General features: G+C 43.6%; 1 protein-coding gene across 2 annotated transcripts in view; it reads right to left on the bottom strand.

Annotated features, from left to right (window-relative positions):
- Positions 1–24,033, bottom strand: part of SLC6A19 (solute carrier family 6 member 19) — a 791,726-nt gene that overhangs the window by 655,017 nt on the left and 112,676 nt on the right. For both annotated transcript variants that reach the window (XM_069613782.1, XM_069613781.1), the window contains exon 2: positions 18,783–18,923. In XM_069613782.1, the coding sequence (XP_069469883.1) occupies positions 18,783–18,915 (133 nt within the window). In that variant the 5' untranslated portion in view covers positions 18,916–18,923. The remainder of the gene's footprint in view (positions 1–18,782; positions 18,924–24,033) is intronic.

Consider the following 24,033-nt stretch of genomic DNA (forward strand, 5'->3'; position numbering starts at 1 on the left):
GGTGTTAGAGGGAGGACCTTGAGTATTCATCGCCTTCATAGATCTAACACAGGCATTTGACAGAGTAGACAGAGCTTGCCTCTGGAAAAAACTTGAAGCTTGGGACTGCCCGCCTGCTCTTTTAGCCCCCATCATGGCCCTTTACACGGACACCACCACAAGAGTGCGTTTAGATCAACAGGGGGTTCTATCATCGTTGATCCCAACGGCAAGAGGCGTGAACCAAGGGTGCCCACTTGCCGTAGCTCTCTTCCTAGCATACCTAGGAGATCTCAAGGAGTCAGAAGCAGCAGTCTGTGCGTTTGCACCAAAGCTGCACAAAACAGCTATCTCCCGTCTACTGTATGCTGACGACCTCATCCTCCTCGATCATACCCCAATCGGCCTACAACATCAGCTTAACAACTTACACCAATATATTCAGACAAATAACCTAGAAATAAACGAGAAAAATACCAAGTTTATGACACTGGAAATATGAAACAGAAAACATGAAAAACCTTGGCTTAGCCTGGACGGCAATTGTATTGAAAAAGTAAGAGAATTGAAATATCTGGGGTCATGCTTGACAGCACTCAGCATGAAACTGCTATGCTAGAGGCTCTAAGATCCAAAACAATCAAACTGGCAGCACAAGGGAAAGACATAGATAAAAAATGTGGCCGCTTCTCTATGGTTCCAGTGTTGGGAGTTTTATAAAAAGAAGGTGGTCCCAACACTGACTTATGGGCAGATGCGATGCCAAATACACAAAAGAAAATTTGGCCCAAAATTGAAGCTCTATTCTGGAGAAAAGTACTCGGCTTGCCCAACTCCACGCCGGTGGCATCTATATTCCGTGAACTAAGCTTGTTCTCTTTCCAAGGAACCGTTATATCCAGTACATTGATGCTATATCCAAAGTGTTGGATGGCATCCGCTCCTTCCATCTACAACCTGACCAACCAAGAACTAGAGGCCTCGCAATGTAAAAAGCTCCTTTCCTGTCACCGCACTCGAGTCAATTGAGTGCGAGGAAGACACACTGTTCAACAATCCGGGTAGAATCAAAAAAAAAAACAAAGGAGCAAGATTGGATATCTACGCTTGAAGCAGCATCCAAAAAGAAAACTGACGGCTCACCTTCCATCCAACACAAATAAATTGAATGAGCTCCAGGGTTTTATCAAGACATTTCTGAGCAAACAGGGACGAGACCTTCTCCTGCGAGCTAGGCTCAACTTGCTTCCCACTAATTAAATTTTGGCCATCAGAGCCCTTGCAGCAACTAATCTTTGTCGCTTCTACAATACAAACACAGCAAAAGAAACCGTTCGACACCTGCTCCTTCAGTGTCCAGCCAACCAACAGATTAGATCACGCTACTTGAAATACACCTTCTCAGACTTTGTGTTGATGGACGAGCCTACATGTTGGTCCAGGCTGATCAGTGGCGATTCAATAAAGTGGTTACATGCGACCTTCAAAATTCTCCAGCACGTAAAATTCCCTTTGAGTCAAGCCACCTTGACCTGACCCTTACTGTGATCAGAGTCAGTGTCTATGTCAACTCGTTTGATTTAACAGACTTGATACTTGCCACTTTAAGACAAACTTTATTTCTTTGTTAACATGATGAAGATAACACAAAGTTCTAGTGACTGATTGCACTGTCTACTTTTGTAAAAATCTATTTTTTGATTAAATACAAATAAAAAAAAATACCAGCATAGGTGCATCTAAGTCAAAATTGGAGAGTCACATTAGTAAATCGATTGGCAAGATTACTGATAATAGGAACTATGAGACCATTCTGATAAACACATTGAATTTTCAACACACAATTGAAAATATCATTGCTATTATAAAAACAAAACAATGTATCCAGAGCCCCTGCCATGGACGGCACTTCCCACACCCTGCTAAAAATAAATTCCAACAGATGTGGTAACTGCTACATAGTACATAGCTTATTTAGGAATATCAGCAAGTTTAGCACTTTACCAACTTGCAGGATGGAAAGCATAATTATGCCCATACATCAGCGTGAACCCAAGAACGATCCTAACAACTACTGTATCCTAGCCATGCTTAATGCCCCAGTGAAAATATTCACCAGAGTCCTCTTGGTCAAATTAAATGACTGGATAAACTCCAAAAACTTCCTGTCTATAAAGCGAATTGGTTTTTAGAAAAGGCCATTCCACTCTGACTAACATTCTCTCTTAAACTACTATGATACAGGGAGCCTGGTCTAGATAAGAACATGTATTATATGTTAGCTAATTAGACTTCAGTTCAGTGTTTGATACAATTAACAGAGAATGCATTTGAAAGAAGACTGGAATATACCAACTGGCCACTTGATCATGGCATTACACCTATAACTATAGTTGGTTATTGAGACATCCGTTAAGGTCAGACTTGTTCAAATTGGTGAACTTACTAACTCTATTTCTACATACAGAAGGCTTAAACAAGGATGTATTCTTACCCCAACTTTATTCAATCTATACTTAGCTGACCTAATAGAAGCACTTCGTTGTGATACCACCTATCCACCCCTTGTAGGTACAAAGTGGCTGCAGTGAATTGGATATGCGGTTAATCTAGTCTTTATGGATCTTACACTGCGTGACCCCAATACCAGCTTAACCTTTTATGTAAATATTGTCATCAGAATGACTTAGTAATAAATATCAAAAAAACTAAGACCATGAGGTTCCCATATAAAAACGAATGTGGGGGTAGCAGGTATGTCTGGAATATCAATAATATCCTGGTAGAGACTGTGGATGAATATAAATATTTGGGGAGTTTTCTGCACAGCAAGTTACAATGGATAGCTTATATGGAATAAATATACATTAAAAAAAAGCTATATCAGAGTTATCAAATCCTTTTCTTATTCCAACTGTGGAAACATACTTGCAGCACTAATTACTATCTATAAAGTTAAAAAAATACTTTATGAGCATTTATGGTACAGATATTGGGGGGAGAAACTGTATTAAGGAACTAACTCAACTTGGAAACCTTTGCCTTACAGCCCTTTGTGATGAATCTGATGATGTCATCACTCCTTCCCTGGGGGTAACCCCTCCCCATGTGATCAGAGAACTGCAGCCACTGCCTGATCATGACCCTGGGGGTGGCTATATGAGGGAGGATCAGATGAGGGGAGGTGACCGCCAGAGGGCTGAAAGATCATCGGATGAGACATGTGTTAGGAAAGATTTGCAGTAATGGGTCATTTTCCTGCAAGTTGTGAACCCTCCAACTTTTTGCTTTTGTCTGAACATTCTAGCTTGACTTTTTCCAGTGGGGCCGAGCCTTATGCTGTACTCTGCTGGGCTTTTGCTCATTTTGTTAAGGGGAAACTGACATGCCCTTCTGACTGATAATACTGGGAGACTTTGTTTCTCTTAGTCTTTCACTTTGGTGCCATTTGATGGTACTATTTTATCAGTGCCCAATGCACCTTAAAGTACAGTGAACTGGGGGTCTCTTTTTAATTTTAAGGCCCTACACACCATCAAAGGTTTTTTTTGTTAATGTACAAGTGTGACCAGGACAGAGCTGGTAGCAGCAGTTCCTTTTAAAGCATTGTTGACTCTTTTCTACGGTCCAAAACCGTGTTTAACGCATTTGGCCAAGGACAGTGGCCAGTTCCTAGAATGGCCATGCCACAAGGTCCTTTGTTCTGTCCTTTGGCCATCGTGTCCCTTTGCCTTCCTCAGGTCGATATCCTGAACCAAAGAAGATCTGTGGAAACCCTGGTGACCCACTGGAAGGTTTGGCACCCTGACCCCACTGTTGTCCGGTCGGAGCCCATGTTTCTGATCTATCATAGAAGGCATGCAAGGGCACTTCGACCCGTTGGAGTAGTGGGACTAACTACTCTCGGCACCTCCTGCTTAACCTGCAAACAAGCCCCTTCGAAAGTGTTCCTGGACCACCCAGTGAACTGACCAGCTCGTATGGGACCTTTGCCTTGGAACTGCCGCCGTCTTGAGTTTCAACTTGAGCCTTTGGGAACCGTAAGCTCTTGGTAGAAGGCACTCTACCATCGGGTTTCGTACACCTAGCATTCCTAGGTCTGGAATTAGTAGAGTCCACCCAAACCCGAGCCTATGTGGTACCCGTGTTGCCATGCTGTGGTGACAAGCTTTGTGGGTGCCCTGCTGCTGTGCCCCTTGTGCCCTAAGACGAGCTGCATTGGAACTGGCCTGAACCCTTCTACCGAAGCAGAGAAAACACCACTGTCCCACCACGGATTGAGGTCCCGGAACACATCCCCTGAAAGCCAGAGAGACGCACAACTGCGGGACTTGAACCTGCAAGCGAACTGGACTTGACTGGTGAAGTTTGATCCAGACTGCGTCGAGGGTTAGTGAGTACTAGCAACACTTACCGGTGGCCCCTGGTGCATCCATAGACTTTTATGCACAAGTGTCCCCTGAGGGCCACTCTCCTTTGTGAAGGTAGCCTGTGCTACAATCCTATTCCTGATTCCTGGAAATCACTCTGCCCTCTTGTGGCGGTCCTCCTTGAATAGTTGAAGTTTATTCTTCATCACCTCACCAACCTTCCTGAGCCACTACAGCCCCTTGAACAAGGCCCGTTTTGTGCTCTAACGCATGGTCGAGAGCTGCCGCGCAGAACACACTTTTGAGCACAAGGCTCGACACTACATAGGGATTGGACTGCCTATTAGTTAGGGTTTGATTGCTGAAGAACTGCCTAAAGTATATTTGCACTGTCTGATCCTCTTCTGTTATAGGTTTTGGATCTATATGTGTTTAATATTGTTTTAGCCTAATAGATACGGTATATATGTTTCCTAGTATTGGTTGTGTTAGTTTTATTAATAATGCTGTGGTTTCATTTTGTGTTTGACTTAAAAGGACTTTAATAAATGTATATGTATTTTTGATATACAGCAGACTGGGAGTAATTTGTGGTGCTGTTGCTGTGTGTGCTCACTGAGGGCCCTTGCTCACCCTCACCCCTGCTGAGACCTAGTCTTGACCGGTGCCAATGCTACCTGGATTGGTCTGGCTTGTCCAGAAGGTTACCCTGTTGCAAGAAAATAGGATGGCCTTCTGAACCTCTGCCAACAAGTGTTCAGAAACCCATCTTAACAAATTGGTGTACAGCGGTGGGATAGGATAGAGGGTACCCAGTGTTGCGCACTGGTTAAGATACCCAGATCACACTTACCCAGGACACACATAGTGTTCTTAGTAGAAACGTAACTGTAAGGCTAACAACCTATCTTAGAACATGGAAACATTATCTAATATAACTTTGAATGCACCAAATCAGAAACACTGAAAATGTTGTGTACCAAGAAGGCCTATCCGCTCAAGGTACCAAGGTTGAAATGATCCAAAGAATCATGGATTGGAAAGAGGATCAACTTGATGCCATAACTTCATATTAAGGTGCAGAAGGTGGTGAGGCTGCTCTCACTGTCAGTGCTAGCAGAACTGTTGCTGCCCTCATGCATGAAGGCCATGAACACAGGGATATAGAAGAGTCCTAAGATTTATCTTTTGGCTCTGATGCTGAAGCAATGCTTGAATTCAAGAGGCAAGAGCTGCAGTTTAAGCATCTAGAGCTTGAGTTCAACATGGCCAAGCTGAGAGTTGAGCAAGCAGAATAAAAAGGACAGGGATCACCAGTTGGAGCTGGCCAAGATTCAGGCTACAACTAGCTCCTCTGAAGGATCTGGAAATGGATCTGGGCTCTCCCCTCATCCATGGTTTCCTATAAATCTGCTCAGTATGTATGATGAAAGAAATGACATCACAGCATGGCTAACTGCATTTGAAAATGCCTGTGGAGTACAAGAAGTTGTGGATGCTAACAAGATTGCATGGTTGCTCAGTCGACTACCCCATTCTGGGTGCAGTACCATTATGGAAATGTCAAAGGCTGACAGAATAGACTTTTGATTGAAGCAAACTCTCATATTAAAGTTTGGGAAGACTCCTGCTCAATACTTGAAGAGATTCTAGAGAGTAAAAAAGAAAGAAGGTAACACTTGGGTGCCCTATGTTACTGATTCCTTGAAAAACTTGACTGGCGTGGTTGAAGGCTATAAGGTCACCACCTTTGAGGTTATGATATGTTTGGTCATGCTTGAACATAATGTTCCATCTTGTTTCCCTGAGCTTAAGCCGCACTTGGCTGATTCTAAGGAGAGAGATCATAAGAAGCTAGCCATTGCAGCAGATTTGTGGGTGTCACACAGAGTATCCCATACAGACAAGACTACTCCTGGTAAGCAGGTGGAGGGCAAAAAAAACAAAGATAAGGAGGGTGAGGTATCTGATAAAACGTCCTCCCAAAAAGGCCACTAAAAGAAAAACAAGGTTAAGTCCCAAGAGAATGTTCAGGGTATTGGGAGTTATCCTCCCAGACAGAACTCTGGTTATAGTAAACCTCCCTATGTCCCAAGACCCAGTAGAGGTAAGAACCTTGGGGGTCCACTCTGTGAGTCTGGCCTTCCCCTCCTATGAGGAGGAAGAGATCACAGGAGCATCCTTCTTCTCAGACTCTTTTCCCAGTGGAATGTGAGGTAGTCCTAGTTTCCCTGGGATCTTAGCCTAAAGTCTCAGAGGCTTATGCTAGCATTCCAGATAACACCAATCACTACTTTAAGGACAGTGTGCTAATCAATGGAGTAGATACTCCTATCCTTAGGGATAGTGGGGCCAGCAGAACTGTGGTGGATTCCACTTTGGTAAACCAGGAAGAGCTTGCCAGAGCTCCTCTGATGCCCACCAAGTTAGCTGATGGCCCTCCTTTCAAATTCCCAGTAATGCCTGTAAATCTAACTATCAATGGTACAATGGTCAGGATTCCAGTGAGCATCCAGATGCAAGTCCCAGGTAAGGTCCAGCTGGGGAATGATCTCCAAGACTTAGGTCTTGTGGCTGACACGGCAGAGAGACCATGCACAAGGTCACAAACAAGGGCTGCCAAGAACAAGGCAATGCCCAAGCCAAAGGGGAAACACAAGGCTAAAGGAGTCAAGAAAGACAAGAGAGGGAAAGACAATATTCCCCCTAACTCACCTACCACTGAGGTGGAGGTAGTTTGCCAAACACCTGAACCTGTTGAGGAAGAGGTGTTGCCTGAAATTCTCAACCCACATGTCCATCCTGAACTCCAATGTTTATTGATTCAAGGTGGTTCTGACAGGGCTGAGTTTAGTAAGGGCCAACGTGAGTGCCCATCTTTGGAAGGCCTAAGGAGACAGGCCTGCTCCCACCCAGCTTGAGGGTGAACCTTCTGGGAAGCACATGATTTATTGGGAAGGTGGCCTCCTGCACAGTGAGCCCACAGTCTACAGAAGGAGACCATAGGAGGTTGGTGGTTCCCCCTGATGTAAGGCCCTGCCTCCTGCAGCTGGCACATGAAGTCACCCTTGCTGGTCACCTTGGCATCAAGAGAATTAAGCAAAGGTTAGCCATGCACTTCTACTGGCCCAAGATGGGGGTCCAGGTAGAAAGTCACTGCAGGTGTTGTACCACATGCCAGTTATCTGGGAAGAGTGGCACAACAATCCAGGCTCCATTGGTATCACTCCCAGTTGTGGGGGTACCATTTGAGAGGGTAGGGATTGACATTGTTGGTCCCCTTGACCCTCGAACATCCTCAGGCAGTAGGTTTATCCTGGTGCTGGTTGAACATGCTACCAGGTACACTGAGGCCATCCCATTAAAAACAGTAACTGCCAAGTCAGTTGCGAAAGCTTTGCTTGGCATATTCACTAGGGTTGGATTCCCTAAAGAAGTTTTGTCTGATAGGGACAGCAACTTTATTGCCAAGTACATGCAAGCCATGTCCTGGGAGGATAACTCAGCGGCAACGTACTCGCCTTGGAAGCAAGTCAACACATAGCAACACAGGTTTGATCCCCGGGTCCACGCTTAGAAATCTCTGGGTATTTAAGTGTGTTATAAATACGCAACTAGGGCAAAAAAAAACAATTACGCAACTAAAAAACAAACAATCCTGAAACAGCGCCTCAATGCCCGCGGGCTGTGTGAGCGCTTTAAAAATGCAAAAATAAACAAAATAAAATAAATCAAATGTGGAAGGAGTATGGAGTCACTTATAGGTTTTCCTCAGCATACCATCCACAAACCAATGGCTTGGTTGAGAGGTTCAATCGAACCCTCAAATGCATGAGGATAAAATGTGATCTCCTTCTTCCATGCTTACTTTTTGCCTACAGAGAGGTACCTCAAGAGGGGGTTGGTTTCAGCCCCTTCAAGCTTCTTTTTGGTCACCCTGTTAGAGAATCCTTGGCTACAGTCAAGGAGGAGTGGGAGATGCCTACTCCCCCTATCACTACCTATGTGCTAGGTCTAAGGAAGAGAATGGTCCTTCTGATGGCTCAGGCCAATGATAATTTGAAGGCTGGGCAAGCTGTGGTGAAACACTGGTATGACCAGAAGGCTTCCCTTATCAACTTTACACGAGGCCAACAAGTCCTGATCATGAACCCTATAAGGCTTAGAGCTTAACAGCTTTATATGGTCAGGCCCTTACCCAGTAGTGGAGCCACTGGGTGAGGTAAACTATTTAGTGGACATTGGAAGGGCCGGACAGGCTCCAAAAGTGTTCCATGTGAATAGGCTGAAGGCTTTCATCCCTAGAGTTGAAAATGCTGCACTGCTCTTGGCATCAGATGTAGAGGAAGAGGAATCGCAACCCCTTCCTGACCTGTTCCAGGGCAGTACTTCAGATAGCTCCATTGCAACTGTCAAAGTGGTCCTCACATAATTTCTGTTCAGCAAGATGAGGTGAGGAATTTGCTGAGCCAATTCTCCCACTTGTTTTCCCTAGCTCCTGGTTTGACACCTTGGTGCAAACATGACATTGACACAGGAGATAGTGTACCTACCAAATGTAGAGGGTACGGAACGTCAGATATGGTAAGATCCTACATCAAGACTAGGTCAACAAGATGTTGGATCTTGGGGTGATTGAGCCCTCCAGTAGTCCTTGGTACAGACCTGTGGTCCTAGTACCAAAGAACCTCTGAGCTGAGGTTCTTTGTGGACTACAGGGCTCTGAATGCTGTCACCAAAACAGATGCTCACCCCTTGCCTAGAACTGATGAGCTGGTGGTTGCCTTCGGTGCTTCCAAGTACCTCAGCACATTTGACCTCACTGCAGAGTATTGGCAAATAGCCCTAGCAGAACATGCAAAGGAGAAGACAGCATTCTTAACTCCAGACGATATTTACCAGTTCAGGGTAATATCATTTGGATTGAAAAATGCACCTGCCACTTTTCAGAGGTTTGTGAATCATGTCCTTAACGGGTTGGATGAATTCTCTTTTGCATATCTGGATGATATAGCAGTTTTCAGTGCCACCTGGGAGGATCGTGTGAAACACCTTAGAAATGTGTTGCAGGCTTTTCAAAAGGCCCACTTGACCATAAAGGCCAGCAAGTGCAAGATTGGTCAAGGTTCAGTGGTCAATCCTACTGCCATCTGGGGCATGAAGTAGGTGGAAGAGGGATTCAGTCTCTACCCAGTAAAGTACAAGCAGTACAAGACTGGCCTACCCCCACTACTCAAAATCAAGTGAGAGACTTTCTAGGTCTCACTGGGTATTACAGACACTTCATGGCAGACTATGGTACCACAGCTACCCCTCTGACTGTTCTCACAACTCCAAAGAAACCCAAGAAGGTCTCTTGGTCTGAGGATTGTGGGAATGCCTGCAATGGCTTAAAAGACTCCCTGTGCCAGGCCCCTATTCTCAGGGCCCCTGACTACAAAATACCTTTTATTGTGCAGAAAGATACCCCTGACACTGGGATAGGAGCTGTACTATCACAGATAGAGGGGAAAGGCAAGGAACACCCGATTGGATTAATCAGTTGCCAGCTTAAGGACAGAGAGCTCAGGTGGTCCACAGTAGAGAAATAATATTTCTCTGTTGTGTGGGCCCTAAGGAAGCTGAGACCCTACCTCTATGGGACACACTTCACTGTGAAAACTGACCATAATCCCTTAAAGTGGCTCATGAACATGAAGGGAGAGAATCCAAAGTTGATCATGTGGTCCATAAGCCTGCAAGGGTTTGACTTCACTATTGAGCATTAGCCAGGTGTCCAAAATAGCAATGCTGCTGGGTTGTCCAGAATGTTTAGTCGACCTGAACAAGAAGCTCATCCAGTGGTGTATTAGTTCCCCCTGTCCTTGGTCTCGGAGGGGCGAGTGTTAGGAAAGATTTCCAGTTATGGGTAATTTTCCCTCCAGTTGTGAACTCCCAAATTTTTTGCTTTTGTCTGAACATCCTAGCCTGACGTTTTCCAGTGGAGCCCAGCCTTATGCTGTACTCTGTTGGGCTTTTGCTAATTTTGTTAAGGGAAAACTGACATGCCCTTCTGACTGTCAGTACTGGGATACTTTGTTTGCCTTAGTCTTTCACTTTGTTGCCATTTGTTGGAAACATTTGATCAGTGCACAATGTACCTTACAGTATATTGCGGTGGGATCCCTTATTCATTTTTAAGGCCCTTGTCACCCTCAAATGATTTTCTGTGAATGTACAAGTGTGCCCAGGGCAGAGATGGTGGCAGCAGTTACTTTTAAAGCATGTTTGACTCTTTTCTATGGTCCAAAACCATGTTTACCGTGTTTGGCCCAAGACACTGGCCAGTGCCCCAAATGGCCATGCCACAAGGTCCTTTGTTATGTCCTTTGGCCATCTTGTCCCTTTGCTTTCCCCAGGTCGAGCCAACCTGGGAAATTCCTTATTTGATCATGCAGGCTTCCGCGGAGACCAAGACTTTTGCGGGCTTCTGCATGACTTGTGTGTATGCGCCCAGGATGTGGGCTGGACTGTCTAGTTCCAACACACATCCTGGGTGCCAGGATGTCTGATGTACTGGGAATGACTGGAACCACCATGGTCTGTGATTGGTCCACATCTGTGATGGTTGAATTTGAGCAGATTCCCCATTGGATGCCTTTTGTTTTGGAGCAAAGCAAACCATGGATAAGAGAAGGCACCCTACACCCATTCTAGGCCCATCCCCGAGTTCACACCAAACTCATTAAAGGAGCCAAGTATCCTGAACCGAAGAAGCAGATCCGTGAAACCACTGGTGACTCACTGGAAGGTTTGGCACCCTGACACTGATGTTGTGCCGCCAGAGACCCTGTTTTTGATTGATCATTGAATGCCTGCAAGGATGCTTCGACCTATTGAATTAGTGGGACTAACTACGCTCTGCAACTCCTGCTTAACCTGCAAACAAGCCCCTTCGGAAGTGTTCCTGGACCGCCCAGTGAACTGACCAGCTTGTACAGGACCTTTGCTTTGGAATCACTGCTGTCTTGAGTTTCGACTTGATTCTTTGGAAACCATAAACTCTTGGAAAAAGGCACTCTTCTGCCAAGTTTCATACATCTAGCATTCCTAGGTCTGGAATTAGGAGAATCCACCCGAACCCAAGCCTACGCAGCACCCATGTCCCCCTGCTGTGGTGACAAGCTTTGTGTGTGACCTGCTGCTGTGCCCCCCTGTGCCTTAAGATGAGCTGCAGTGGAACTGGCCTGATCCTTCTCAAGAAGTGCAGAAAATGCCACTGTCCCGCCACAGACTGAGGTCCCGGAATGCAGCCCCTGAAAGCCAGAGGGACACACAACTGCGGGATTTGAACCTGCAATAGAACTGAACTGGCGAAGTTTGGTCCAGACTGCGTCAAGGGTAGGTGATTACTTACAACACTTACCGGTGGCCCCTGGCAAATCCATAGACCTTCACGCACAAGTGTCCCCTGAGGGCCACTCTCCTTTGTGAAGGTAGCCTGTGCTACAATCCTATTCCCGATTCCTGGAAATCACTGTGCCCTCTTGTGGAGGTCCTCCTTGAATAGTGGAACTTTATTCTTCATCACCTCACCCACCTTCATGAGCCACTACAGCCCCTTGAAGAAGGACTGTTTTGTGCTCTAATGCGTGGTCGAATGCTGCCACGCTGAACATACTTTTGAGCACAAGGCTGCACACTTTGTAGGGTTTGGACTGCCTATTAGTTAGGGTTTGAGTGCTGAAGAACTGCCTAAAGTATATTTGCAATGTCTGACCCGCTTCTGTTACAGGTTGTGGATCTATACTTGTTTAATATTGCTTTAGACTAATAGATACCGTATATATGTTTCCTAGTATCGGTTGTGTTAGTTTTGTTAATATTGCTGTGGTTTCATCTTGTGTTTGTCTTAAAAGGCCTTTAATACATGTATATGTATTTTTGATATACACCTGACTGGGAGTAATGTGTGGTGCTGTTGCTGTGTTTGCTCATTGAGGGCCCTCAATCACTCTCACCCCTGCTGGGACCTAGTCTTGTACCTCCGCCAATGCTACCTTGATTGCTTTGGCTTGTCCAGAAGGTTACCCTGTTCCAAGAAACTAGGCTGGCCTTCTGAACCTCTGCCCACCAGGTCAGAGTTCAGAAATCCATTTTAACAACATGGTATCCCCCTTTTCCTATTAAGAACTTACTAACCCTATATCTACATACAGAGGGCTTAAACAAGGATGTGTTCTTGCCCCAACTTTATTCAATCTATATTAAGCTGACCTAATAGAAGCACTAAGTTGTGATATCACCTATCCACCCATTGTAGGTAGGTACAGTGCCTTAATGGCATATTGTCATGACCCCTTCATCCACCCATGGAAACTGCTCTGTGCATAGGTTACCCAGAACTGCCTACCATTTCCATGCATGTGAAAGTACTGTGACGAGAAAGCTAAAAAGAAGAATGAAGATCCATGAATGTGGTCTAGTAGTTATGAACAATTGATGGGTGCCGGGACATTTAAAAGCCACATCCAGCATGACTGGGAGAGAAGCTGCCTGGAGGAGTCCCATGAAGCTGATAATGAGAGGGAGGAATACAAGAGTGAGAGGAAGATCCGAGGAGGAGGACTTCCAGGACACACTACCCAAAACAACCTACAGTTAATGCCCCGGTTTGTCTCTGGCAGGAGAATTAAATCCCTGGGCGAGACACAAGCAGCATAGACAGCCACCCTCGAGCACCCAGATGTGGTTTGGGAGCCGAACAAGTAACAAGCGTCAAAGACAGCCACATCCAGGCACTCAAACATGGGCAGAGAACTGAGCAAGAAACAAGCGGCAAACATAGCTGCGCTTGAGAACTCGGATGTGGGTGGAGCAGCACAGACAGCCGCATCTAAACACAGGTGGATAAACGAGTGAGAAACAAGCGGCAGAGACAGCCACACCCAAGAACCCAGACACAGGTGGAGAACTGAACGAGAAGCAAGCAGCAGAGAAACTGCCAACCACAGAAGGTTCCTAAATACTACAGATTGGACAGGAGGAAGCACCTCTCCCCGAGCACTGCACACAAGAGAAACAGGTATGCAGGTGGAGAGACGGGTGCTGAATGACCAGCCGGTCATGGGAAACCCTAAGTGAACAAGAGTATCAGGCCGAGGTACCCCAGGGGAGAAAATAAAGCACAACCGAGATTGGAAAAGAGGGGAGCCAAGTCGTTATGCAAATAGGCAGATATTAGGTTTTGAATCCGCTGCCAAGCACTTTTGTGAATCAAGTAATCAAGTTTGCAAAGCAAGTCACATTAAAAGCCCTGGCAGGAGAGTATACCAGGCACATACCAGGCGAGACACAAGCAGCAGAGACAGCCACCCTCGAGCACCCAGATGTGGTTTGGGAGCCGAACAAGTAACAAGCGTCAAAGACAGCCACATCCAGGCACTCAAACATGGGCAGAGAACTGAGCAAGAAACAAGCGGCAGACATAGCTGCGCTTGAGAACTCGGATGTGGGTGGAGCGGCACAGACAGCCGCATCTAAACACAGGTGGATAAACGAGTGAGAAACAAGCGGCAGAGACAGCCACACCCAAGAACCCAGACACAGGTGGAGAACTGAACGAGAAGCAAGCAGCAGAGAAACTGCCAACCACAGAAGGTTCCTAAATACTACAGATTGGACAGGAGGAAGCACCTCTCCCCGAGCACTGCACACAAGAGAAACAGGTATGCAGGTGGAGAGACGGGTGCTGAATGACCAGCCGGTCATGGGAAACCCTAAGTGAACAAGAGTATCAGGCCGAGGTACCCCAGGGAGAAAATAAAGCACAACCGAGATTGGAAAAGAGGGGAGCCAAGTCGTTATGCAAATAGGCAGATATTAGGTTTTGAATCCGCTGCCAGGCACTTTTGTGAATCAAGTAATCAAGTTTGCAAAGCAAGTCACATTAAAAGCCCTGGCAGGAGAGTATACCAGGCACAGTCAAGTTTAAAAGTGTATTAAGTGAAACAGATGAGAACGTCCTGGCAGGAGAGTATACAAGACAAACTCAAGTTTACAAGTGAAGCATATTATAAAGTCCTGGCAGGAGAGTCTACCAGGCAAAGTCAAGTTTATCAGTGAAGCAAATGAGAAAGTGCTGGTAGGAGAGTATACCAGGCAAAGTCAAGTTTGCAAGTAAAGCATATGAGAAAGCCCTGTCAGGAAAGTATACCAGGCAAGTTTGTTAAATGAAGTACATGAGAAAGCCCTGGAAGGAGAGTTTATCAGGCAAGGGCAAATTGGTAAGTGTGTAAAGTAAATCACACGAGGAACACCTGGTAGGAGAAGACACCAGGCAAAGCCAAGATTGTGAGAAAATATTACATTCAAGTGGAAAAAAAACCTGGCTGGGGAGTACACCAGTTATCCTTGAAATGGAGACTAACACTCAAATTGTTTAATATACAAATTGTTTTGGTTGATCAATAGAAATCCAAGGAAGACTGATACCCTTAGGGGTTTAAAGTATTGTGAAGAAAAACCTGGGGAAGGGAGTAATCCTTTGGAACTGTGAACTTTACCGATTGGGAACCTTTGTGTTGGAGTAATGCCTTTTCCTTTTTAATTGTACTTTCTTTTTTTTATTTTAAAGGATTTTTACAATAGAATAATCCAACCATGTTTTGTCTGAGTTAACTTGAATCAACAACTTTGTTAAGTTTATTGTTTAAATATTGTTGAAGAACCGTTTCGGACAAGTCGCTGGTTTCCATTCAGCAGATTGTTCACAATATGTTGCAGTAGTTTTGCTGCCGCGATTTGCCAGTGGATTCTGTCACCTCCTGTGTACCTGCTCCACCAGGTTTCTTCCTGTAGCAGTATGTCTGTTCCTGCCACTTGTGATAAGTAGCATTGGAGAAACCATCAGAAGATGCAAATTGTTTCTTGTTGTTGAGGCGATGTGTCGTGACAGAAGCGGCAACTTGATGATTGTGCGAGAGCTCAGATGTAAAACATTTCGTTGGTTTCTATTAAGTTTAGGCGTGCTCTTAGTATTAGATTACGTGCCCACCTATTTGGAAATTTCTTAATGTAGTTTTGCAGTTCGTTCAATTTTTTTGAATTGAAATGTAGATGTGAGGTCAGTTTTTGTCTGTACACTATTTCAGTCATCTTGGCCCAGTCTAGCTCTTTGATTTTGTGCAGAACTCTGCATGGATTACGTATGAGCTCTTCTTCTTCTGAGGCAATGGTGTCAAGTAAAAATGTGTTTTCCTTTTGCCAATTTGTCAACATCTCACATTTACCTGTGTCCATCTCACGCTTGATCATTTTGAATATTGCGTTGCTGTCTTCCATTCTGCACTTCCTGTACAGCATTATTGAGTTGCAACTCACAGTGCACTCAAGTGATTGGAGACTCAATTCACACCTTATTGCGACTCCTGATGTAGAATTCGGCAACTTAAGCACCCGTCTCCAGAATAAGGCTTCTAATTTAAGCCAGAGGTTCTTTGGGATTGTCGGCATTGCTTCAGTGCCGTACCTCACGGCGGGCACCACCTTCATTTTATAGAAATTTATTGTTGGAGTTAAAGAAAACTTGCCGAATTTTCTATCTATTACTTTTGCCTGGGTCGCTAGTTTTTTGATCTTTCCATAGAGAACTGATTGCATGGTGGTTTCATATTTGGAGCTGTCCAGTTGTACTCCTAAGTATTTGAAGGTTTGGACTGTTTCAATTTTTGATTCTCCCAAATGCCATATTTTTTCTCTTGTCTTTTCCTTGTTAATCTCAAGGACATTTACGTCTGTGTAATGTAGAAGGCCATTGAGTTGCCGCTGAAGTCCGATTGGTGTTTGGTCGAATAATGTGAGATCGTCGGCATAGAGAAGTCATCCAATCATTGCATCTCCAATTTTTGGAGGGAATGCACGAATCGACCCGCACTCTCTTGGAGGTCCCCTATATAGGCCAGGAATAAAGCTGAGGCCAGCGGGCATCCCTGTTTGACTCCACGTGTGATTGGAATTTCTGCCGATAAGTCTCCTTCTCGACTTAGGCGCACCCTCATCGAAGTGTTATAATGTAGGGCATGAATTGGAGCTACGATATCTTCTGGACAGTTCCAGTCTTTTAGTTTCTTCCACAGACGATGTCTTTCAATGCGGTTGAACGCTTGCGTCAAATCTACGAACACGACAAAGAGGCATTGGCTGTGTTGTAAGACTTTACTTTTCAAGATACTGAATATCAAGATGTTTCCAGCTGTCCCAGCGTTTTTCTTAAAGCCTGTTTGTAGGTGATCGTTACAGTTTGCTGAAGCGGCCCAGGTTTGGAATTTCTTTAGAAGTAAGGATCCGTAGACCTTTCCCATGGCATCAAGCAAGGCTATCGGCCGGAAGTTGTGGGGATCCTTTTTGTCCCCTTTTTTATAGGTTGGAATTATCGTCGCAGTTGTCCATGATGTTGGCAAAGATCTCGTGTCTGCACATTGCCGAAAGATTACACTTAGCAAATCAGCCGTTTCCTCGGGGCGCGCCTTTCGTTCAAAATTACTGATACCGTCAGGTCCAGGAGCCCTGGAGTTTTTCAGCTTTTTGATTACCTCCAAGATGTCTTCTTTGTTTTCGAGGTTAATCCAATTCATGGTGTTATGCTGAATATCTTCTGTGTCTCCAATCATGACGGGTTTGAACACTTTCGTGATTTTCCCAGGTGTACTGGTTGATGTTATTTGGCATTGAGTCTTCTTGTGGGGCTTCAATGGCTCTCAACAGGGACCAGAAGTCTCTCGCATTATGCGTGATTAGAACTTTTGTGATGTCCTCTGCGTCCATTTGATAGAGTTTATTTCGATGAACTCTTACCCATGCCTTATACTCTGTTTTCAGATCTTTGACTTTTGCATTTTCTTCTGGTGTTGATTGTTTTTTTTTTTGCTATCCTCAGAACTCTTTTATATTCGCGTCTCCTTTCCACTAGTTGTTTGTTGTAAAAATGTTTTTTTGTGGTTCCTCAGGCTTTCTGGCGTGTTGTTACTTTTCAAAAGACATTTTAACCTTAGAATTACCTTTTTTTATATGAGGGCCAGAATAGTATTTCAGACACAGCACATATTTGCTTTGGACATCTTGACAATGGAAAGACCCTTAATTTTGGTCGAGGTAGGGAAACACCTCCTAGAATAGGAACATCAAGGCATTTTTCCAAACCCCTTTTATTTTGACTAAAAGTTTATAGCCAAAACTATTAGCCCTCTGTGTCCACGTCTCATTCCTGGCTCCTCACACCTGATAAGCATGCCTAAATCATTACCAGTTAACTATCTACTAATACAATTGGGAATCTGTTCCATTGAGACACATATATTGAGAAAAATGCTTAAACTTGTACTGGAAGCTGATCAAAGCAGAAACTCACTCATTACTGGACTGATCATGTGGAGGCAATAAAGTCCTCCACCTATTATTGACATGATACTAAAAGAGCGATATAAATGGTGTTAGATCAATGACATTAGGATGCAGGATATATCTCTATCTTTAAAACCACGGCTAAATTATTATGGAGAATGTAGGTAGAGAACAACATATCATTGATCTAGCCACAGTATCCCACAGCAGAGATTGTATTCCTTATATTTTGTATCATTACTTAATTCCGAACTATTTAAAGGCCTTCCTCAACCACTTCTTGGGAAGGGAATATATGAAGTACAAATTCAATATTGCTGAAACTAGGGAAGGTATATGGACTCAAGAAGGAATTAACAAAGAGCTGCAGAGTTGCAGACTGTGTGGCCTACCTCTTCTTGAAACCTGTAAGCATCTTATCACCAGTTGTAATAACCTGACACCTTTACACACTAGATATTGCTTATCATATGGGGAACAAGACGTAATGCCAATGACTTCAGAACAGCTCTGGCTAAGGCTAATGGAGGGACATGATTTTACACTTATAAAACCATCACAAAATTTGGTTAGATATCAAAGCAATTCTTATTGGGAATTAAACTTAATTCAAATGACCTAATTATGGTGTTAACATTTAGGAATGTTTAAGGCAAATCATAATTATATGAATCAAGTTGATTTTAATGATTTATATCTTATGAATCCTTGTTATTTGAAATTACATGCTGACCTTTTTTTGTGGCTTGTAATTGCACATTTGTTATCAAACCTTTGCTCTAGGCTAAATGTGATATGTGTTAAAAGGTTATTTATTTTATTATATTTCACAATAAAAATGAAAAAAGATTATGTTGCAATTCATGCAGTGCTGGTGAGAAGCAGACTTTCAGTGGTTACTCTACAATTAATTAAATCAAACCATAAAATATGCATGTTACTACTACTCTAAAGTATTTAATTAGAATGAGCTTTATTGTAATTAGAAATATTTTCTTCTGAGGATTCTGATTTGAACTTTAGTTTTCATCATTGGTCATTAACATAACTTACCAACTCCTTTTAGACATGGATGTATTGTGCTCCAGACACCCACACTTCCTTTCCTTAGGCGTTGCCCAATTGCAAATTCAAGGTGGAGCAGTGGGATTCCCTCCAGCACTAGCAAGATGAGGAATGGGATCATAAATGCCCCTGAAATAAAAACAACAGCAACATTAAATAAGCTACAATCCAAATTACACAAACAAATATATGCTCTACAGATCCCCTGTAAAGCATATGTCACACATTTAACATTACTTCAAATATGAAAGACTGAATGCAGAATGTCAGTATTGAAACATCACTGTCAAGTAACTGAGGGACAGGGAGAATGTTCTTCACAAAATTTGACCTACAACCACTTACTTGCAATTGAATTCTTTTAATAATGATCCAGGTAGAACTCAACTATTTGCAAATATTCATACTAGGATAGATAGGTCTCATGTAAGACGTCACATTTTGAAAAAGTTACATTTACCCCGAGTCACTGATGCAGTACAAGAAACAAAAGGACTTCCTTGTTATAAGACTCCGGAAAATGGTGTTCAGAGTCAATCTTCGGAAGTTAATTAATGCATATCTCTCTAAAAACAATGGCAGGTATTCACAATAGCCAACTGAAAGTCCAAATCTAATTGTGACAATCAATTTTGCATGTGCCAAATCAAGCTGAGTGCAATGAGACATTTTAAGTTCCAGTGATATTCCTAGAAATAGTCACATATTTAAGACATTTTAGGATTATTTGAAAATGACCAGTTGATCAAAATGAGCCCACATCGCAAAAACATAGATCACTAGACAGCTTTTAGAAATAGCTTCAAAACTAGGCAAACACAGTTTGGACACTCATCCTAGAAATCATACCAAATTGTCTAAATATTTGAGTAAACAATCAGTCACAATCCCACCTTGTTCTAGAAAGACAGACCCTCCACCTCATCATCACCCTTCCATTTTGTGCAAATAGCTGTTTCTCAGAGAGGTGACTCCTTCCTGACTCCAGGAAACCCCCTGTTCACACCATGTGGGAGATAGGCAGAAGCAGCAGCTCCTCCCTATCATTGGAAGGACAGCCTCTAAAATTAGACAAAAACTCCACACCTGTGAGGGAATGCATGATTCTTTTCAGAAGTTATTTATCATAGGCCAAGGGACAATAAACCCCTCTCTGTGGGAAACAGTCAAGACTCTCATGTCATGATTTAGCCATAATCTTTGAACAGGGGTAAGAACATCTACGCCTGTGACTGTTTGAAGGATGTGAGCACTCTACTTGATCCATGCCTCTGGGGTGACAGATCTCTTGATCTCTTTTCATTTGGACTGGTACCTTCATTTCTAGTGTCTTGTGTCATTGTTTATTCTCTGCTTTTATGTAAAGCTTTCCAAGGAGCTATGGCAGAGATCTGTGCAAGTAAGGGTCCAGAGAAACTACAAATTTGAGATTGCAGAGTTGTTGGATTGCCCATACTACCCCCTCAAAATCCTTTTCTTTCACTGTCATTATGCTCCTCTTCCCTTTCCTTTAGGCCAATCTTTACCTTTCCCGAGAGAAAAGTCCTAGAGCTATTTCAAAACCAGGCCGGAGGGGAGGGGGATTTACTTTTGGCTTTTGATTGTGTGCGGCATGTTCCCCTGTAAAGCATATGTCACACATTTAAAATGACTTCAAATATGAAAGACTGAATGCAGAATGACAGTATTGAAACATCAATGTCAAGTAACTGAGGGACAGGGAGAATGTTCTTCACAAAATGTGACCTTCAACCACTTACTTGCAATTGAATTCAAAAGAGGTCAAGGAGAGTTGGAGAAACTGCAGTAGATTTCTGGCAGAAACAACTAGTGATTTTGGTCCCTGCCCGGATACTCTGGCACATGCCATTGATTGCCTGAGCAGCATTGACCTGATGGGCAAATGCCCCAGCTGACCTCACTGATCGCAGAACCTGATCAAATTAGAGTGCAGTTTGAGATGGCACACAACCTGCCAACCAACATACTAAATATGGTAAAAGGAACACCTTTGGCTTCCATATCTCAGGTGGTTCTTATTTTCAACTAAAAGTGTAAGCCTTTAGATACCACTTAGCTCTTCACTATTGTAGAGGAACAGCCAAATGCCTCTGCAGAAGTCCCGCCCCCCTACTACCTGCATGTTGGAAGCCTGAAATGGTGCCATGTTTGACACCAGCAATTGTGACCATTCCACAGCGAATCTCTGTGAAAAGATACCCACTAAGAAAACCCTATCAGATGTACTCCTGAAGAGATGACAATCGCAGGGAGGAAATCCCCAAAGGAATATGAAAAGGAGCTAGTGATGTCACAAGAGATGAGCTTCATGCCTTCAGAAGACTGGCTGAAGAAGAGAATATATGGATCTTATAGTAACTGATGACAAAGTAAAGAATCAAGTAAACTTTCATATGTGAAAAGAAGATTGTGCATGCGAAGAACGTTGCAGAAAATAAAAGTTGTTTATTAACTGTGTAGATGCAGAAATGCAAGTAGATTAAGTGATCATAGAAGCTGGCTATACGTGGTGAATAGACTGCAGGCGAAGACGCCATTGTATAGTATGTGGACATCGATGTCACAACTTTAGTAAGCTCAGACCCACAGAGAAAGAAGGATCAAGAGCAGAGTCGCAGCAAAGAATTATGCTGTAGATCATGGACTTCAACAGTGAAGCTGTTTGCCCTGTTATCAAACTTGAAGCAGGCCAAAGACCGGTTATCTATTCTCAAGGCAGCAAACGTGAGAAGCTGAAATGTTTCTTGTTAAGATGCAAAGAAAGAACAGCATGCATAGCAAGTTTTATTCAGTCAAGATATTTAATTACTGCAAAATGGACCAGATCGTAGTTTACTGTCACGTGAGTCAACGATGGAAGTAGTGTTGGGCATAGCCTTCCAGAACTATGATAAGAGAGTGCCCACCCTCCCTTATATTCCCAGGGACGAGAATACATTGCAAGGCCAAGTTCAAAGACAATCTTCATGGCAGAACTCATGGGTGATGAGGGACGTGGGGCTATTTGGGTGGGGAGGCAAAGTCATGTCCACCTCCTAGCACCTAGGTATGAGTTTACGTGCTGCCCCGTGAACTGAATGTTCCAGACTGGCACGAGCGTGCCAACCAATTGTAGGAGGCCCTATAACAAAGGGCCTTATAGTTTGAGAGCCAATGAGATACTGTGTACTTAATAGTGTTGAAGATGACTTCAACACTATTGAGGAGGCCATACACTGTTCACCTAACAGTAGATATCCAATCACAACCCAACTCCTTATAGCAAGTATATTTAGATATTCCCCTTGAACCAATTATAATCCCTCATTGGTTTTTCTTATTTGTCACGTAGTATGACATCACGTTTGATGAACTTCTAGAATATGTGTGTTCTTTATGCATAATGTTTGAGAGCTTGTGTGATGTCCGTTGATGTCTCTTGTAACTCCCTGTTTTAGATAATTGATATTAAAACAGAAGAATATTTTGCCATCTTCCTGAGTTGGGTCCGTTATATGCTGTAAGAATGCCTCCCATCCACTGCATGACACTTTACCCAAAAAGGACCATATGTTCACATGGTAGCGGTGTGGGATGGTTGAAAAAAGATCTAAACCAGGTTTGCTCCAGTATTTCTGACGATCGGACATCCTCCGTCATCTAGCCGGAAGATTCCAGGATTTCCTGTGGGGAGAGGCCAAATAGAAAACTTGCAAGTAGAATCGAGACGGTGGGCAAATTTGACAAAATCCCTATACGGTTTCAATGGCCACACTGCGGACGGAAGGCAAAGTGGTCAGTTGGAGGAGGAGACAATACTGAAGGCCCTGAGTTGATTGACAGACGAATGGTGAGTAGACTAAGGGGAATGGCAAATTAAAGGGATGGGGTTGTGATAAAGTTTAAGTAACTGGAAATATTGTGTAAGGAGATAGAAACACCTAGAATCCTGGCTCAAGAGAGCTACGGAAGAAGTTGTCTCACACTCCAGCGGGAGTCAGATAGGCTACATGTGAACAGGTTCACATAAGGAGACGATTTAAACCCTGTACAGGGTATACGTCAGAGGCAAAAGAGAAGAAGTGTGATCACTGAGTATATTTATTGATGTGTAGAGTCGACTGGTTTATGTATATGTATTGAGTAAAGGTGTCAAAAAAGGTGTGAAAGAAGTTGAGATGAAGCTAAATGAGCTATAGTGGCTATCTAGTGAAGTGATTGGTACCATAGGGAGGTAGACATAGTTAATTGAAGAGGTAGATGTTTTGAGCAGTGATTGTTGTTAAGCTCATATTTGTTGTTTTCAAAAGCATTAAAAAAGGTGGTGAGAGTATTTCATACAGTCTGGTAAGTATTGACAGTCAATTGAGACTTGCCACAATGGGAGACGCTCCTGTGATGCACTTATGTAAGACACTGCCAAAGCACATGCCCAAGCTTAAACAGTACAGTGCGTAATAGGTAAAAGGCACAGCAGATAAGATGTCCATGCCATGGCCACAAGGGGGATCACTTTCAAAGGCAGTATTGCAACACATGACCACATATTTGGAAGCTGCATGCACAGAAAAGAAATTAGAGAAAAGGTTGGCTATCTTAGAGCTTTGGAAGATGTACCAGGATGAAAGGAAAGATCAGCCGTCTGAGGATTGGATGCTTAGCCAGTATAAGGAGGAAGGTGTCCAGCCTTCAGCTCCCCTTACCTCGCCTGAAGTGAAAGGTGTAAGTGCGGAAGAAGTAGGGTTGTATCCTTTAAAGGAACTGAAAGCGGCTGCAGGGTATAGCAATCCGATATATGAACCACACGCTTATAGCAGTGACGATAGTTCAGAGGAGAATGAGAGAAAAGAGGAGATCTTTAGGATCATACAAGACATTGAAGAGAAGAATGAGCGATCGAATGTGTCAACAGAAATAGAAAGAGAGATTAAGAGATGGAAAGGAGAAAAGGACAAAGCTGACGAGGTAACGCTCGTGCAGAAGGAATGGATGGGAGAACAGATATTATTCAAGCTAGCTGGGAAAAGTATCGAGGAAGTTAGGCAAAGGGAAGACAAGGATGAACAGGATAGAAAAGACAGGGAACGGGAAAAGAGATTGAAGGAAGACAAGCATAGAAGAAAGAGTAGGGAGCAGCGAGAGCAGATGTATCAGGAGGAGCAACAAAAGAAAGAAGAAAGAGCAGAGGAGCAAAGAACATATGATAATAGACAGAGAGCGATAGCAGACAGGGATAGAA

This window comes from Ambystoma mexicanum, chromosome 5p (assembly GCF_040938575.1).
Source record: "Ambystoma mexicanum isolate Mex_15411 chromosome 5p, UKY_AmexF1_1, whole genome shotgun sequence".
Classification (NCBI taxonomy): Eukaryota; Metazoa; Chordata; class Amphibia; order Caudata; family Ambystomatidae; genus Ambystoma; species Ambystoma mexicanum.